A 17,569-nucleotide genomic window follows, 5' to 3' on the forward strand; every position below is an offset into this window, starting at 1 on the left:
CCCGGGTTGGCTTCAGCAGCCTCTGGGAGATGGAGCCTGATTCCGGGAGATTCCTAACGAAACCGGGAGGGTTGGCAACCCTATGCACAACACCTTCAAACAATTAGCGTGGGAGCTTAAATTAATCATTTTGCTACACATTAACAATATTGGTCTTAATAAATACCTTGGATTTGTGGTTTGTTACAACAACCCGTAACCCACTTACCTGTCTTTTTTGGCCTGTCTGCAGAGATGTAACAGGGCACTTCCCTTAGAATATATGTTAACTACTTATGCTAAACAATCTGTTCCACCTCCTATTTTGCTGTGACACTTTGAGTACTTTCCCAGGCCTGAAAAAGAGTTCCATGCATCTCAAAAACTTGTCTCTTTCACCAGTAGAAGTTGGTCCAATAGATTTCCTCACCCACCTTATCTCAGTTATTTACAAGACATGCAGGAACTATAACAACCTAAAAATGTGATATCCAAAAACTTTAAAAGTATGGACAGGGTCCCAGCATTACTGACAACTGTATTAAAAGATGTCTGTTCTAACTTCAAAACCGTTTTATAATGAAGTAAGTAATTGATGGTCAAGCCATTTCCTGGGGATTGGTGACTAGACAGGAAGTCCCTGTGTGGATCTGAGCCTTGGTGACTGGCCCGTAATCCCAATGCATTTCTACAACAACCTACCTATTAAAAAACACTATTTTTAATTTTTGAATTAAAAATTCATACAAATTTTAACTTAGATTTTGTTTAAAAATGGACAAGTATATGTTAAAAGGATGCCATTAATTAAATAATCACACTTCTGTCTGAGGGCTGTTTAAAACCTACTATGGTTAAAAGTAATACAAAAATTACTACAACTTAAAGATATTACAAGGAAAAACATTTTCTCTATTGCTTTCAGTTTGCGTATTTGACAGCACTTTGGCCCTGATCTTGCAAGAAGAACTATGCAGTCAGAGTAAACAAATGCAAAGGTCCAACCCCGAAAAGGATCTTGCAGGATCCAGGTCCTTTACATGTCATCATTTTAATCAAAGTCAGTTTTCACTGTTTGTCCAGGTTTTTCATATAGCAACAGGAGAGAAAAGTTTTTAAAACAGAAAAAACAGTAAAATAAAAATTCCCAGGATGCTTGAGCAGGTGTCTGACCTGAAACTAAGTTTAATTTGTATTTGGATGTTGACTAGAATTCAAGCTGATGCTGTTCCTAAAATCTCTCTCTCTCTCTCTATCTCACACATACACAAAGTCTGCAAAATCTCACTGTTGTAGTTCATACTATGAAAAAGTTTGAACACCAGATGTAAATAAATAGACTTTGCTAGTAGTAATTGCATTAATGCCAAGATGCTGTTTCCATTCTTACACCACTTTTTCACTTGCTCGTAACTAGAGTCCTGCGTGGATACAAAATTTGTATCCACATCTGATTCATGATACGCAAAAATGGTCCACGGATATAAACCAGATGTCTGCAGATTTGCAGGACTCTAGATACAAAATTTGTATCTGCATCTGATTCGCGGGTCACAAAAATGGTCCATGGATATCTGCATCCACTGGTGCATGTATCCATAGATACAAAGAACGTATCTGCAGATTTGCAAGTCTCTGCTCATAACTTCTAAAAAAAAAAATCTTTTGGGGCTGAAACTTTCCAGACTGAAAAACAGATTTTGCTGAAAAAAAGTTTGAGCAAAATAGGCTCTGCTATTTTTATGTGATAAGTTAATTCTTGCTCTTTTCCCATGAATTTTAAAGTAAAATGTTGTGGCCATATAAGTAAAAAATGGCTGAAGCAAGAAACTTCAAACATGGCTTATTTTACAGTCCTTAGTGAAGGAGACAGATCTGAGACCTGGCTCCAACAGAGAGAAGAAGCCTGACTCTGGTTTTGGCTGAGTAATAGACCTAGTCTTTTAGGAGCTCATCAGCACCTGAGTGGTGACTTGGATTTGATAACTCATTCTTTCATTGCCAAATAAATCCCATGGTACTAGGCCTTACAAGTCCAGAATCTTTTAATCATGGGGCTGTGTTGAAGAAAGTGACAGCTGCTCAGTCGCTGTGCATTGGTGATCCTCCCTGACCTGCAGTAGGACGGCTTAATTCTTTTCACTCTTCCCCCAGAGGGGAAAACCCTAATGTAAAGGAAATATGCAGGGTAAGGCTGGGACAGAAAGGACTGGGAGATGAGCCAGGCAGAGACAGAGGGTGGCTTTGGTTGGGGGTGGTCAAGGTGAGGAAGAGCGGGGAACAGACCAGTGCTGGGGGCTAGGGAGAGACGAAGGGGCCCGGGGCATACAGAAAGCCTGGAGGGGGATTAGAGCAGAGCCGATGTGGGGTAGCCAAGCCGAGGGGAGGAGGGAACTGGGTGTTCCGTGGGACGCAGAGGGGCGGGGCGTTCCGCTCTCTGCCACTTGCTAACCGTCCTCGCGTGAGCGGCTCCTCTAGAGCCCGTCGCTCTCTGCCTTCGTCCCCGCGCGGCCACGGGTCCTGTGAGGCATCTTACTCCGGCAGGGCGACTACAGGTATCCGTCAGTGGGGGGAGGAGAGGCTCCTGGGGCTGAGGCAGCGTGAAGAGCCCTCGGGTTTAGGAGTGGGGGCAGGGATCGGTGCCGGGGTGGGGGGAAGCTCCCGAGGATCTGGAGCTCAGCGAATGAGGTGTAGGCAAGGGCCCGAGGGTGCAGGGGCTGCAGAATGAGGTGGGGGCGTATCCTAGTATTTGGGGGGGGGGTGTTGTGAGTGCAGACTGAGGGGTGGTAGCCCAGGAATTTGGGGCTCCAGAGGAAGATGTGACATGAGGGGTTTTTTATTCCAAATTCAGTAGTTGGTGATACCACCAAAAACAGTCCTGTATTTCTCTTGGAATGGCTGGAAGATGCCCTATTGCCAAGCCTGGGCATTGGCCCTGGAGCCTGGCCCACGGCACAAAGAGCTGTATTTCCCTTCATTTCTCGTATTTCTTGAGAGAGATCCTAAATCACATTTCTTTCAGTGATGAGACAGCCCTAGAAGGCTTTGAAGGCCATGCAAAGGCAAAATTGTCAGTAGCCTTGTCACAAACATGTTTGATAGCAGTTCTTTCTAATTAGACCTGCCAGGGAGCTGTTCACCACAGATGCAAACTATGAGCATTGAACTAGAAAGACACCTATTCAAAAGACTTTGCACTGCCTAGCTTACCCTATTCCTGCTGACTTCATTCATAATTTATCATGCTATTAATATTATGAAACCCTTGTTTTTAGGTTTAGGAGGATATTTCTTTCCAAACATTTTTTTGTTCAAGGATGTAACTTAAGTAATGGGGAAAATGCAGAGATTGAAAGTGCAGTAATGATTATCTTTCCAGTGAGACATTGCATTTTATTAGCAATGTAATGTAAAATTTTACTGCAGGCACTGATTATATGCCTCTAATTTGTAATAAATCTAAAGCTAAGGGCTGACTGAACCTTTCATGTTATATAGGAACATTAATCACAAAAAACATTTCCTGTTATTTGCCACTTTACATAAAGTATATTGAGCCAAACAAATACACAAACAGTAAATATAAAACAAAGCAGTTGCAATAGCAAAGGTATGAAAATGATATTTTAGGTAATTTTTTTTTGCAATTGGTTGAAAAATTAGCCGACCCGGCTACAGTGGACTGTGCTTGACACCTGTTCCTTCTTGCTCCCCCCCATTTGGATGGACAAAGATAAGCTGTTGGGAAATGACTGATTTGTATTATGACTGTGTAAAGGGTATTTTCATTGTCAAATATGGTGAAAGGGGTACAAAGCCTCATTTTGTTCCCATTGACATCAGTAAGAATTTTGTCACTGACTTAATATGAAAACAGGATCACATCTATATTATGAATTAAATACCACAGAGAACAATAAACTGACAAAATTTGTTGTGAAAATATTTCAGAAAACTTTATTTTTAATTTTTAGTGTGGACAGTATGATGGATACAAATCTTCAAAAGGATGATCTCAGAGGAACAATTAAGTTCATACCTCCCCTGTACAAACAACGTTACCAGTTCATTAAAGATTTAGTGATTAAATACAAACCTAAGAAGGTTGGTATGTTTGTTTTTTCAGAGCTTACATTTTAAAAGATACAGTAAATGCTTGCACAAGACATCTAGAAACAGGAAATACCAGTGTTGTCTGACTTCCAATGCCAAGAACCAGCACTTCAGGGAGTTTTGTTAAAGCTGAGTTACCTTGGCAAACTATTCTTGACAGCCATGTTTGGCTTTTTCCAGGCTCATATAACTAGTCAACTGAAGAAAAAACACTGGAACTCAAGTGTTTTTTGGGGCTTAAAACACACAAATAAAAGTATGTTTGCCTCTTGCTGGGCAGTGGGTGATTTTCTGAACATTTTATTGTTTTCTTTTTAGAGGAAAAAAATATTTGAAAAGACTCTTTGAAGGGCTTAGTCCGAGCTCCTTCCCCTAAAGGTTTGTCTTCACTGCAATGTTAGCTTGAACCAACTCAGGTTTTGCCCCTAACCCAACTCCTGTCCACACGTAACTCAAACTAGAGATTTTTAAGTGGTGCTTTAAACTCAAGGTAGCTTGTGGGGTTGAAACTCAAGTGCTGCTGATGCTTGCTAGTAATGCTGTGGGGATGCAGCAGCTCAAGTTACAACAACACAGAAGCAGTTAAACCAATCACTCTGCCTATATGTCTACTGTGCAATTGGAAACATGACTCCCAAAGTGGGTAGAAAGACACACCCTAGCTTTGCTCAAGCTAGCACACTAAAAAAAAAATGTGATGGATGTTGCAGCACACATGGCAGCTTGGGGTAGCCACCTGAGTCCAAGCTCCGCCAAGCTTGAATGGTTAGCCTGAGCTGCCACCCATGTTGCAATGGCCATACTGCTATTTTAAGCGTGCTAGCATGCTTAAATCTCCTTGCATTGGGAGGCACATTGCCAGCTGCAGTGTAGATGTACCCTGTGCTCCTAATCAAAATTATTCAATGTGTAACTATGTACAGTGTTGCTTAGCAGAGTGGTTGTTCTCACTTAAGCTAACTGTTGCAATGAAGACGAGCCCTAGACATCTTTCAGTCTCTCTGTTTTGTAGTGCCAATATAGTGCCAGGCTCCTCTCTCTCAGCCAAGCAAAAATGCACACTTACACAAAAAGAAAGACATTAAAAATCTGGGATAGTGTTAGTATGCAATCATCTGCGCAAAAATAAAAGAGAATCCTGTTTTTTTTCCACTGGAAATTGAAGATGCCAAGGCACTTACTGTTTTAAAAAGATTTGAAGATGAAAAATGAAAAGTGCTAACCTTTTTAATTTTCTAAATTTTGAAATAAAAAAAGTGTAGGGATCTAGGGTTAATCTCCATGTTCTCCCCAACATTGGGTCTCTGTGACACAGGTTTTAATGTCTCAGGGAATATGTGAGCTTTTGGCAGTTGTATAATGACATTTGTGTTTCTTATGTACTCACATTACCAATAGCTAATTTATTGCTTTATAAAGCACTTTTCTGTTCCACTGTATGAGATCATGACATTTTGATCTGGTTTTGAACAGGATCTGTTCAGTAGCTCTGTTGCATCTGTATCTATAAAACTTTAATGCTTCTGGCTTGGCAATACAAAATTTTATTTATTTTTTTTTTTTTTGGATAAATTAATTTAGTGTAAAAACTGGAGTTCTCTGTTCATCAACAGGTCAGATTTAGCCTGAGTAGAAACAGTTTAGGCTTCCCCACATCAGCTGAGCTTCAGTGGGCTTCAATCCTGATCTGAACGGAGTATTGGGGTGTAGAGTGTTGTTTAGTTTGCATGCTCATCCTGTCCTTGAGATTACAGTGGATGCCCCCCCCCCCCCCCCCCCAAAAAAAAAAAAAGCTGGATAAAGCCTACTAATTCATTGTTGATAGGGCCCTGCCTAGCTATCTGGATGGTGCTGGGCAGGTTCTTGACTTTATGCATTGTGAGTAATCCCAATGAAAAAAATGGAGCTATTCATTGAGAAGAGTTGAGCATGTGCGGTGGTGCGGGAACCATTTTTATAGTGGGGCTACTGAAGGCTGAAACCATATATTTGGGTTGTTATTACTACTTCAGGACAGGGGGTGCAGCAGCACCCCCAGTTGCAGCACCTCTGAGCATGTGTGTAAGTCTTTGCTGGCTCAGGATCTAAACTATTGCACATGAGTGAACCCTTATGCTCATGTGGAGCCCTATTAACTGCATAAAGGCCAACCTGTGTAGAACAGCTTGCAGGACTGGGGCCTAAATGTGCTTTGTAAAGAATCTTTTCAATTCATGTACCGCTTGTAAAACTAAATTATAAAATTTCATAGAAATGCAATGCATTTAATTCCTATTTCATAAAAAGTTTGTTTAATATCAATGCAGAACATATTTTGTGAGTCACACAAATAACTTAAGAATATGGGGTATTAAGATGCCATTGTTTTCAAACCTACTTTATAGGTTGCAGACTTGGGATGTGCTGACTGTACACTACTCTGGATGCTGAAATTCTGCAAATGCATTGAGGTGCTAGCCGGGCTAGATATCAGGGAAAATGTGATGAAGGAGAAAATGTAAGATGCTTTTTGCATTATTTTTCTTAATAATTCAGTGTTTGGTTCCGCCTAACAGCATGTTGCAGCGGTAGTTGTCAAGAGATTCAGCATAAAGATAATGTAAAGTTGTGAACTATTTGGTATGTAAAGATTGAGTATATTGGGAATTGGTATGGTGGTTTTGTAAAACTACTGGTATGCCACATGCTGTTGTTGGCATCAAATCTGTTTGTTTTTATGTGGCACCCATCACTACGGTTAGCTGAGCACTTCCCAAAATTGACAGTTGCATAAGTTATATTTTGCTCTCTTTTCCTTCCAATCAATATGGATTGGACTTTGTTGTTTTTGTTTTTATTGTGGGAAGGTGAGGTTAGAGAAATGGGTTTTGTATTTTGCTGAGAAGGCACTGGAGTTTGTGGTTATGTGAGCTCTTTCAGGACTGAGTTCCAAATTTATGCACCGGTTGGTGAAAAAGCTCTGTTTCCTGAACACAGAAGTTGAAGTTGAAAGAACCATTGCCAGTGATAGCTGCAGGATATAGATTGTACCACACACAAGTTTTCGTGGTGATTGTTATTTACCTGGGGTGAAGGAGCTTTATATTTATTTTTTTATTACTGTATATGTTGTTTTATAATGTATAAACAAAATGTTTAAAAGGAAATTTACAAATGTCTTCAATAACCAATTTATTTTAGTTATTTTGTTTTGAAAGGAGGTTAATATGCATTCATAGTAACTTTCTTATTGGAAATTATAAGGATTTTTTTTTAATTTTGGTTTGGTTTTTGTAAGCATCTCAGTTTGCTATGTTTCTGGAACTCTATTGCTATCAGAGCTGACAATAGCATCTCTTATCTTCAAAGATATCTGGCAGCAAAGTTGGATTTTTGCAACCTTGGAGGACTATTGCTGAAGTCCAATTCCTCCTTTACTTTCTTGTCTTATTGTAGATAGTCATAGCAGGTGGCTGCTCATTTGCATTAGGTTTGTTTCTTTTCCCAACGGACAATAAGAGGCACTTTGTAGATTCCAAAAACACACCACATACTTTCATTTTTCAATTACTGGGTTCTGCCTATGTCCAGGTCAAACTGCCTTTGATGAAGGGAAGAAATCACAAGCTTTTTTTGGCCATTTTTTTTTTAATGTCACATCAATTCACAAGAAATATGACAGGTTAACACAGAAAGAACTTCAAAGACAGTATATTTTGTTGGAAACAAAGCTAGCTTCCTTCCCCCACACTTGAATAGGTTTGGTGTGAACTTATCACCAATCAGGAGAGTACAGTGCTGTAGTCTTCTCTTCAAGGTTGAGATTTGACCCAGGGGTCCTCTTCTGCAGTATACATGGTGAAAGACCCTTTAAGGTCAGGCCCATAAAAGAGCTCAGATTTTTTTTTTAATTTTTATTCTGTATCAGTTCTCAGTTGAGGCTTTATTACAGTCAAGGTTTCAGGCTCCAAATTTAACTTAAATGTTACTTTTTCTGTGTAGTTGTGAAGCTGAGGGTTCATCTGCCATTTTTTCCTGTATCAGTCAACTACTGCAGCAACCAGTGCCCATTTGTCAAATCCCCATTGTTCTGTGCAGTCCACACAGGACATTTTGGTTATGTTTTAATCTTTTTAATATCTCCAGGCTTCAGTGATTGGGTTATAAGGAACAATGTATGTAGAATCTTCATAATTTCAAAAGAAAAACAAAGTATAAATAAGTTTTGGGTTTAAAATCATTGAGGCGAAACATCTAAGCTGATTTTTTTTCCAGTCGGGGACTTATTGTTGGTCTCTCAGATTTTAAACATTATCATAATTTAAAGATGGAGCCTCAGCCTGTGTGCTTATTTATAGATTTCAATTAACTTTAGTCTTTACATAGTAGGTTTTTCTTTTGTTTGCTTCCTTTAAGACTTGGGTGTCTATTGACATACTCAGAAGATTATTGATTTATTGATATTTTTCTATGTAAGGGACCACAGTGATTCCCATCTTAAGCAACTATCCAGGAGAACCTCAAAAATCATCTCCTGGATGATTAAATTAAATTTAATCTTAAGTCTTACTGAAAACTGTTTTGTCTGTTAAGAGGTACTTATCCTCGGTAAAAAGTTAACTTTAATGTTTTTTAGGAAGATTGAGTCATATTAATTGTTCAGCACCAAACAATTACAAATGCGTACTTATTCTTTTGTCTTGCATGTTCCTGTACCTGTTTGTTGCTGAACATGCTCAACTCCCATTGAAATAAACAGGAGTTAAGCATGTACAGCTTCTTACAGGAGGCCCTTATTAAGGACAGACTAAGGACAAGAATCTTGTCCCAACCAGATTCTTCTTGTATTGTGTTACAAATTGAGTGAGGTTCCAATTTACTCAGTACTTAAAAAAACCTCAGATTAGTCACTTTGATTTTATTAAATAATTTGTTAGAGCATAAGAGAAAGGTACATTGTCAAGTCTCAGAGTAACAGCCGTGTTAGTCTGTATTCGCAAAAAGAAAAGGAGTACTTGTGGCACCTTAGAGACTAACCAGTTTATTTGAGCATAAGCTTTTGTGAGCTACAGCTCACTTCATCGGATGCATACTGTGGAAACTGCAGAAACTAATATCACTTTAGATAAGCGATTACCAGCAGGAGAGTGGGGTGGGAGGAGGTATTGTTTCATGGTCTCTGTGTATATAATGTCTTCTGCAGTTTCCACAGTATGCATCCGATGAAGTGAGCTGTAGCTCACGAAAGCTTATGCTCAAATAAATTGGTTATTGTCAAGTCTGTGAGAACTGCTCTTTGCAGCCTGATGATTAGCTTGACCTATTTGTCTGGTTCTAATTTTGCTTACAACTTGGCATATTTTATTCAGGAATTGTTTACAGTTTCATTTTTTTAATTTCCTCTTTTTCACAGACAGACTTATTTTTAGCATATTTACAAACTTTCCAATAAATCTCCAACTGTATGATCAAACATCTGTTATTTACTTACTGTATTTTGCTAACCTAAATATCTGGTACTTGTTGCGGTTAGTGAAGAATATTGCTAACAATATTTATTCTTATTTAACAATTCTTGAGGTAATAATTTCTAGCAAGCTGGCATTTTTCTCCTCTTAGCACAACTACATAGCAATGGGTACACTTGCTCACATAGCCAAGCTAATAGGCTATATAAGGATATAGAGTTTTTAGGTCAACAATTGTTTCATTTTGAACGTTTTCCTAGGCATATGTTGTCTCCCCTTCCTGCTGATTACCTGCAACCAAGTGAAAGATCTCTAACTGTGACCCTGCATCATGGCTCAGTTGCTCATAAAGATTCTTGCATGCTTGGTTTTGACATGGTAACATGCATTGAATTGTGAGTATTAAGCTTATGTTCTCCAATTTTTCTTATCAAACACATTGTAAATATAAATATTCATAGAGCAGAATTCCATGTTTCATTCTGTTTTTCCTTTGCATCGTACTTTGTAATGTGGCAAGACTCATTGAGATCAGGAGGGTTGAAATTAGAGTTCAAAGCCTTTACTCTTAGCAAACTTGTTCAATCCTGTACATTTAACACTTTCATAATTCAAATGGAAGATTAGCGGGATGTGGCTGACCTTTCTAATGTGTGAAGGTAATCATATTTGGAACTTTGGGCAATGTGTGTCGATGGAAGCGTGAAAAAAAGTATGAAAGAGGGAGAGCTTATGAAAAATAGTAAAGAATCCCCTTGGACAACTTATATTTATTCTATTTGCAGCAGTGGTGTAATTTTAACCACATGACTGAAATATTAGGACATACATAGTTTAGTTGAATTGATTGTAGAGAAAGTCAAAAGACCCTGTAAGACTTCAAGGACCCATGTAATCCTATCTTTTTCAGAATAGAGCACCTGGAAGCAGCAGAACTGGAAAAGTTTCCAGAAGTGGTATTTGGTTTTATGGCTCCAGCCATGATTGTAATCAGCACTCCAAACTCAGAATTTAATCCTTTGCTCCCAGGAGTGACACTGTTCAGACATTCAGACCATAAATTTGAATGGGACCAAACACAATTTCAGAGTTGGTGAGTTTGCTAGTTACTGTACATTACATTATTTGTACTCAAAACAGTAAAAAGCAATGGTAGAGATTTACTTTTTAAATACAGTTTATGTGTGAAGGTGGTTGTTTGTATGTATAATCTCTGTCTGGTTCTGTGATTGTTTCTGCCTGCCGTATAATTAATTTTGTTGGGTGTAAACCAATTAAGGTGGTGGGATATAATTGGTTAGATAATCATGTTACAGTAAAATGATTGGTTAAGGTATAACTAAGCAGAACTCAAGTTTTACTATATAGTCTTTAGTCAATCAGGAATGGGGGGGAATTAGAATCATGTTTTGCTAAGGTGGGGAATGGGAACAAGGTCACAGGCAAGGCTCTGTGGCGTCAGAGCTAGGAAGGGGGACACTGAGGAAGGAAATTGGAATCATTTCTTGCTGGAAGTTCACCCCAATAAACATTGAATTGTTTGCACCTTCGGACTTCGGGTATTACTGCTCTCTGTTCACGTGAGAAGGACCAGGGAACTGAGAGGGTGAACGGATAAGCCCTCTAACAGCAACTCCCCCATTTCATCACGTTCAGTAAGGACAAAGTTTCACTGCACCTACAGACAGCCCCCCAACCTGAAGCGAATACTCACCAGCAACCACATACCACACAACAGAACCACTAGCCCAGGAACCTATCCTTGCAACAAAGCCCGTTGCCAACTGTGCCCACATATCTGTTCAGGGGACACCATCACAGGGCCTAATCACATCAGCCACACTATCAGAGGCTCGTTCACCTGCACATCCACCAATGTGATATATGCCATGATGTGCCAGCAATGCCCCTCTGCCATGTACATTGGTCAAATTGGACAGTCTCTACATAAAAGAATAAATGGACACAAATCAGATGTCAAGAATTATAACCTTCATAAACCAGTCAGAGAACACTTCAATCTCTCTGGTCATGCGATTACAGACATGAAAGTTGCGATATTACAGCAAAAAATGTTCAAATCCAGACTCCAGCGAGAGACTGCTGAATTGGAATTCATTTGCAAATTGGATACAATTAACTTAGGCTTGAATAGAGACTGGGAGTGGCTAAGTCATTATGCAAGGTAACCTATTTCCCCTTGTTTTTTCCTACCCCTCCCCCCCCAGACGTTCTTGTTAAACCCTGGATTTGTGCTGGAAATGGCCCACCTTGATTATCATACACATTGTAAGGAAAGTGGTCACTTTAGATAAGCTATTACCAGCAGGAGAGTGGGGTGGGGGGAGGTATTTTTTCATGCTTTGTGTGTATAAAAAGATCTTCTACACTTTCCACAGTATGCATCTGATGAAGTGAGCTGTAGCTCACGAAAGCTTATGCTCAAATAAATTGGTTAGTCTCTAAGGTGCCAAAAGTACTCCTTTTCTTCTTGTTACCCTCGCCTCCAGTGAGAGGGAGGCTTGCTTATGTTTAACTGGATATCATCTGCTTGACAGTACCAGCCTGTTAGTCACACATGCTCTCTCTTCTGGGGTTGTTATACCAATAAAAAGTAAAAACCAGCAGGATCTTTTTAAAGGGGAAATGGCAAAATGCCACATTTATTGTGAATACAGAAAGAATCATAGTAAGCAGTTAGTTATAGCTATAACATTCTATTCAATTTCATATTTATTCACACATTCATTCATACACACACACACTCAGGTTCTGCAAGGTTGTTATCATAGTTACCAGCCTTAGAGTTGCTCATGCCAAGCCACTGGCTAGGTGGCCTGGACATGAGGAGGGAGCAGGGCCTTGTCAGATGCTCATCTGATGCTCCTGGAAGTTGGTTTGCAGAATCAGACCCCAAAGTTCTCACTTTCTAGAGTCCATTTTTATAGGAATTTCTTCCTATGCAAGTCTATGGGAATTGCTTCATCATGCTGTTGCTGAATCAATCAGCAGATTTGGCACATTCCTGATGGCTCCGTGCTGCCAGATGTTGTGTTGTTCTTTGGTTCTCCCATTCTTGAGGCTGTTGGGTGGATTCCAGTCTGCCCTCCGGGGGTCCTCTGGTTATTTCCACTTGATGCCTTCTTCAGCCGATGTACACTGGATTCTTAGGCTGGCACCTCCCTGATCATTCAGTTATTATCCACACCAAGCATCCATCAACATACATCCTGTATCTCTATTTTAATCACAATTGTTAACAAAGCAAGATGAATACAACAAAAGGGCGGGGAGTCTCTGGGTACTGTTTCTATTGTTACAGAGTATTGCTTTGAGCCTCTCTCTGTGTGAGTAGTTGTTGTTACAAAGATTGCTTTGAGAACAGACTCTGTCTTGGAATGTTCTAACACAATTAGCAGCTTGCAAGTTTCACACATAGAGGGAGAGAAACAGTACCAAAAACCAAGAGACCTCTTAATTAGTAATAGCCTGGAATTTAAACTATGGGGAATCAAACTCATTTGTGATTTTAATACAGAACTTTTTTAATATGATCCAACAGGGTATGCCAGCCTTACTTTGCCTTACAGGTTAATAATAGGTGTGACTCAGTCCGGAATCCCTTTGAAGCATTCCCCTGTAGTACCAGCCCCTTATCCACTGAACATTCACAGAAATACTAGGTCTGCTGTCCCCAAGGAAACAGTATACACAGCAACTTGTAGGATTCAACTCAGGATCAGCACCTAGTTTAATGGGTTTCAGAATAGCAGCTGTGTTAGTCTGTATTCGCAAAAAGAAAAGGAGTACTTGTGGCACCTTAGAGACTAATCAATTTATTTGAGCATAAGCTTTCGTGAGCTGCAGCTCACTTCATCGGATGCATTCCATGAAGTGAGCTGTAGCTCACAAAAGCTTATGCTCAAATAAATTGGGTAGTCTCTAAAGTGCCCCAAGTACTCCTTTTCTTTTCACCTAGTTTAATATATTTATAGTGAAATCAAGGATAGGTTTATGACCCAAGATTCAAGAAATAATAAGGATATTGGAAGCAAAAGGTTACATATAAAACAAAATCATAACATGCTTTCTAGAGACTAAATTTAACAGGCTAATCTCCTGTCACCCCAAATGTCCTCTGAAGTATTTCAGTCAAGGATGGTTAAGATCCTATTTTCATGAATCTAAACACACTCCCTGTTTACTTCCTAAGTGCAGGAAGGTGAGGTGTCTTCTCTGTTCCCCAAATATAGTCCAGCAAACCTTTGAAGTGTGGTTCAAGATAAGGTTCTCTTCCCCCCCATTGCGTGCTCTTTGTGGTTCATTTCATATCTTTCTGTTGATTTTGTATGTAAATGTGCCTCCATTGTGTTAGCTTTCAGTGCTTAATTTACATGCCAACAGAGAGACAGAGGAATAAACGTCTTTTCTGTCAGGAAAACTGTTCGCCTCTGCTGTGTTACAGACACTAAGAACCTATTTTCAGTATACACCTATAACTCCTTACATAATATTTGTACCTACATTTCACAACAATATTAACGACTTGTGTGACCCTGACTTTCATTTAAGGGCTCAGATGACCTTTTTTGGTAAACCAGAATGTATATACTAGAATTAGGATATTCCTGTAACTCCCTTGCCAGTTGGCATTGAGGAGTTCTTATGTCACAACATCTGTCTTGTATTTGGTGTAATAAATATAGGAAAATATTTAAATTTTGTGGTGTGAATCTTGCATTCCTGATCTTCTGTGGCAGAGAATTCTACAGCTGGGTGCTTTGTCTCCAGTGAGCTGCTTCTGAGGTCCGCCAGTTTTATCATACCTATTGGTTCTTGGAATAGTGCAGAGGAAGAGAGGTGGCCCTTTTAGATCTCTTTCTCACCTTAATATGATCCCCATGCACACTGTTATGGACCTGAGATGCCTCCGTTCTCCTCATCTGTATTATAAGATTCCAAGACTGCCACTCTGAAGCCTTACTATGTCTGCAGAGTCAGTGAGAAGTGATGGGAACCACTATAAGCATGCTTGCAGCTTTTTTCTTTGCATCACACTGACTTACCATTCTATGCTTCTCTTTTTGTTCAGAATATCACCAGGTTGGTTTTGCAACCTGTTACTGTCCAGTTTTTAAGTTCTTAGCCATTTTGACTTAACAAATTACATCTATTACACAGCAAGGCATGTATCTGTGCCATGCCAAGAGTCCCTAGAAGACCATTATGATATCAGGGTAACTAAACAAATCACCACCCCTCCTATACAGCTATATTGCATGTAGAAGTTTAATTGGTTGTATAAGGGAAACTGCACAGATGATGGAGACATGACCCAACTGCCAGTTTTTCAAACCCACCCACCCAGCAACACAACCAGCACACACAATAACCTTAACCACACACAGCTCCTCACTGCAGCATACATCCCTCATTCACTGCATGTACAAATCAACACAAATCTCCCAGCACATCTCCCCCAGACACAAATCAATGCAACCAACTACACAAAAACACAGCCACCATACACAGTAGCCCCAAACACACACAGTCCCTCACCACAGCACACACCCTTTATTTACATTACACAAATAAATACAAATTTTGCAGTATAACACAACCACCCACACAACATAACCAGCACACTCTAACCCCAAACATCACTCTGAAGCCTAGAATGTTGAGTGAGTATGATGCAAGGAAGCAGCTGGAAGCATGACTCTAAAGATTCTTTTGTTTAGAATATCACCAGGTTCAGTAATCACTGGGATTCATGGTCTGGTACCATCCAAATTTTAAGTTCTCAACCATTTTACTTCATAAATTACACCTCTACAACAGCATGGGTTTTCAGATACTAGTAAAGCTATACTGGGCCTGCAGACTTCCAGATTCAAGCATATATTTCTAGTTTTTAGCCAGTATTGCCTTTTTTAAATGCACTCGTCTCAAAAGATAATAGTGTGATTAAATTCTGAAAACTTGACAAAGTACAAGAAGCTGATGTATTACACAAGCTGTTGTATTTTTATTCATTCTGTTTGCTCTATTAAGACAGAGAGAGGGTATAATAATGAATATGTATATTTTCCAGCAGATGCTTGCGAAATATTAGAGGAATTTTGGTTTATTTAAAAATACAGCGATAACAATTTAATCCGGGGGTGGGTGAACTTTTTGGCCCAAGGGCCACATCTGGGTGGGAAAATTGCATGCAGGGCCATGAATGTAGGGCTGGGGCAGGGGGTTGGGGTGTGGCAGGTAGTGCGGGGTGTGGGAGGGGGTGCAGTGTACAGGAAGGGGCTCAGGGCAAGGGGTTGGGGTGCGGGGTGTACAAGGAGGCTCAGGGCAGGGGGCTGGGGCGCAGGACAGGGTGCGGAGTGCGGGAGGGGGCTCGGAAGAGGTTGGGGTGCAGGGAGGGGTGTGGAGTGCAGGAGGGGGTTCAGGGCAGGTGGCTGGGGGCTCAGGGCAGGGGGTTGAGGTGCAGGAGGGGTGAGGCAGGAGGCTCAGGGCAGAGGGTTGGGGTGCGGGCTCCGGCCCAGTGCCACTTACCTTGAGCAGCTCTGGGTGGCAGCAGTGGGGCTCAGGCAGGCTGCCTGCCCTGGCCCCGTGCCGCTCCCGGAACTGGCCGGCGCCACATCCCTGCGGCCCCTGGGGTGGGGCGGGGCGGGGCGGGGCGGGCAGAGGGCTCCGCACGCTGCCCTCACCTTCAAGCACTGCTCCCCCCGCAGCTCCCATTGGCCGGGAACAGGGAACCACGAGCTGTAGGGCCGTAGTTTGCCTACCCCGATTTAATCTTATTTCACAGTACTACAGAATAAGGCTCTGATCCTGCCAATGCTTATGTATTGCCTAACTTCGAGCACATGAGTAGCTGAAATAAATATTTCTGAAGTTAAACAAGTGCATAAGAGCTAGCAGGATCGGGGTCTTATTTCTTGCACTGTCGTTCATATTTCTTTGTCACGTTAAAAATATGACTATTCAATGTAATAAGATTAAATTATTTTTCTTAGGGCAATAGATGCAGCTACTCGCTATGATTATACAGTTGAATTTACTGGACTTGGGACCCCACCACCTGGAAGTGAGGATGTTGGATTTTGTACCCAAATAGGTGTGTTTGTGAGAAAATATCCAAAGAGTGGTGAAACTGTTAACTCTGAGAAACACACAGAACATGCTTACAAAACTGTAAGTATCTCCTGCTCTCCCTCTACATATCCATTTAGTTTACTTTGTATAGGGATCAATAAATAACAAAAGGGACAGTTTTGAGAGACAGAATCATAAGGGTTATGTGTATACCAGAGTTGACTATTGCTACATGCTACAGTGGCTCAGCTGCAGTGCTTCCGCATAGATACTGCCTATGCCAACGGGAGGGGTTCACAGTCCTGAGACATAGCTGTGTTGATGTAAGTTCCCAGTGTAGACCAGCTCAGACTCAAGAGCATTGAGAAAAGAATAAGCCTGTGATTGTTTTTAAAAATACCAAACATTCAGGCTGACGTTATGACACGGAAAAGTGAATTTTGTCCTCACAATTTTCAGAGTAGAACCACATTTTAAAATACATAAAGATTTCTTGGAAAATTAGCTTCCAAAAGGTAGTTAATATTTTTAAAGTGCTTTGTAAACAAAATTTTAATCCTAAAAATTGACAGTGGTCTAGGTATCAACTCCTAAAGTTGGGGGAGGAGGGCAGAGCAAAGTAGAAATAACTTGTCTTTGGTGGCTCTAGTGGCTACTGTTTAATGTAATGATCGAGCATTATTTTTTGTGATATGGAGCTGATCAGTTTATTTTTTTTATAGTGGAAAAGCAATTTGTACAAAAGTGGTTATTTTAATTTACTATATATAATCCTTAGAACTAAAATCTTTCATTGTCAACACACACTCTCTTCCATTGTATTCACTAGTTTATTATTGTTTGGTTGCTAATGGTGTTGGCTACTGGCATTGATACTTACAGGTTTAAGCATTTTTAAGAGGGAATGTGTACTTTGAAGAACACCATGGAATTAG

At 40.3% G+C, this 17,569-nt stretch overlaps 1 protein-coding gene across 2 annotated transcripts in view; it reads left to right on the top strand.

Annotated features, from left to right (window-relative positions):
• HENMT1 (HEN methyltransferase 1) overlaps positions 1-17,569 on the top strand; it is a 28,035-nt gene that overhangs the window by 7,594 nt on the left and 2,872 nt on the right. The window contains exons 1-6 of one of the 2 annotated variants that reach the window (XM_048859924.2): positions 2,379-2,534; positions 3,954-4,083; positions 6,477-6,589; positions 9,800-9,934; positions 10,450-10,632; positions 16,556-16,733. In XM_048859924.2, coding sequence (XP_048715881.1) covers positions 3,964-4,083; positions 6,477-6,589; positions 9,800-9,934; positions 10,450-10,632; positions 16,556-16,733 — 729 coding nt within the window. In that variant the 5' untranslated portion in view covers positions 2,379-2,534; positions 3,954-3,963. Of the gene's footprint in view, positions 1-2,378; positions 2,535-3,953; positions 4,084-6,476; positions 6,590-9,799; positions 9,935-10,449; positions 10,633-16,555; positions 16,734-17,569 lie in introns of those variants that run through there. The other variant, XM_048859923.2, reaches the window with a different exon arrangement.

The sequence above is a fragment of the Caretta caretta genome, chromosome 8 (assembly GCF_965140235.1).
Source record: "Caretta caretta isolate rCarCar2 chromosome 8, rCarCar1.hap1, whole genome shotgun sequence".
Lineage (NCBI taxonomy): Eukaryota > Metazoa > Chordata > Testudines > Cheloniidae > Caretta > Caretta caretta.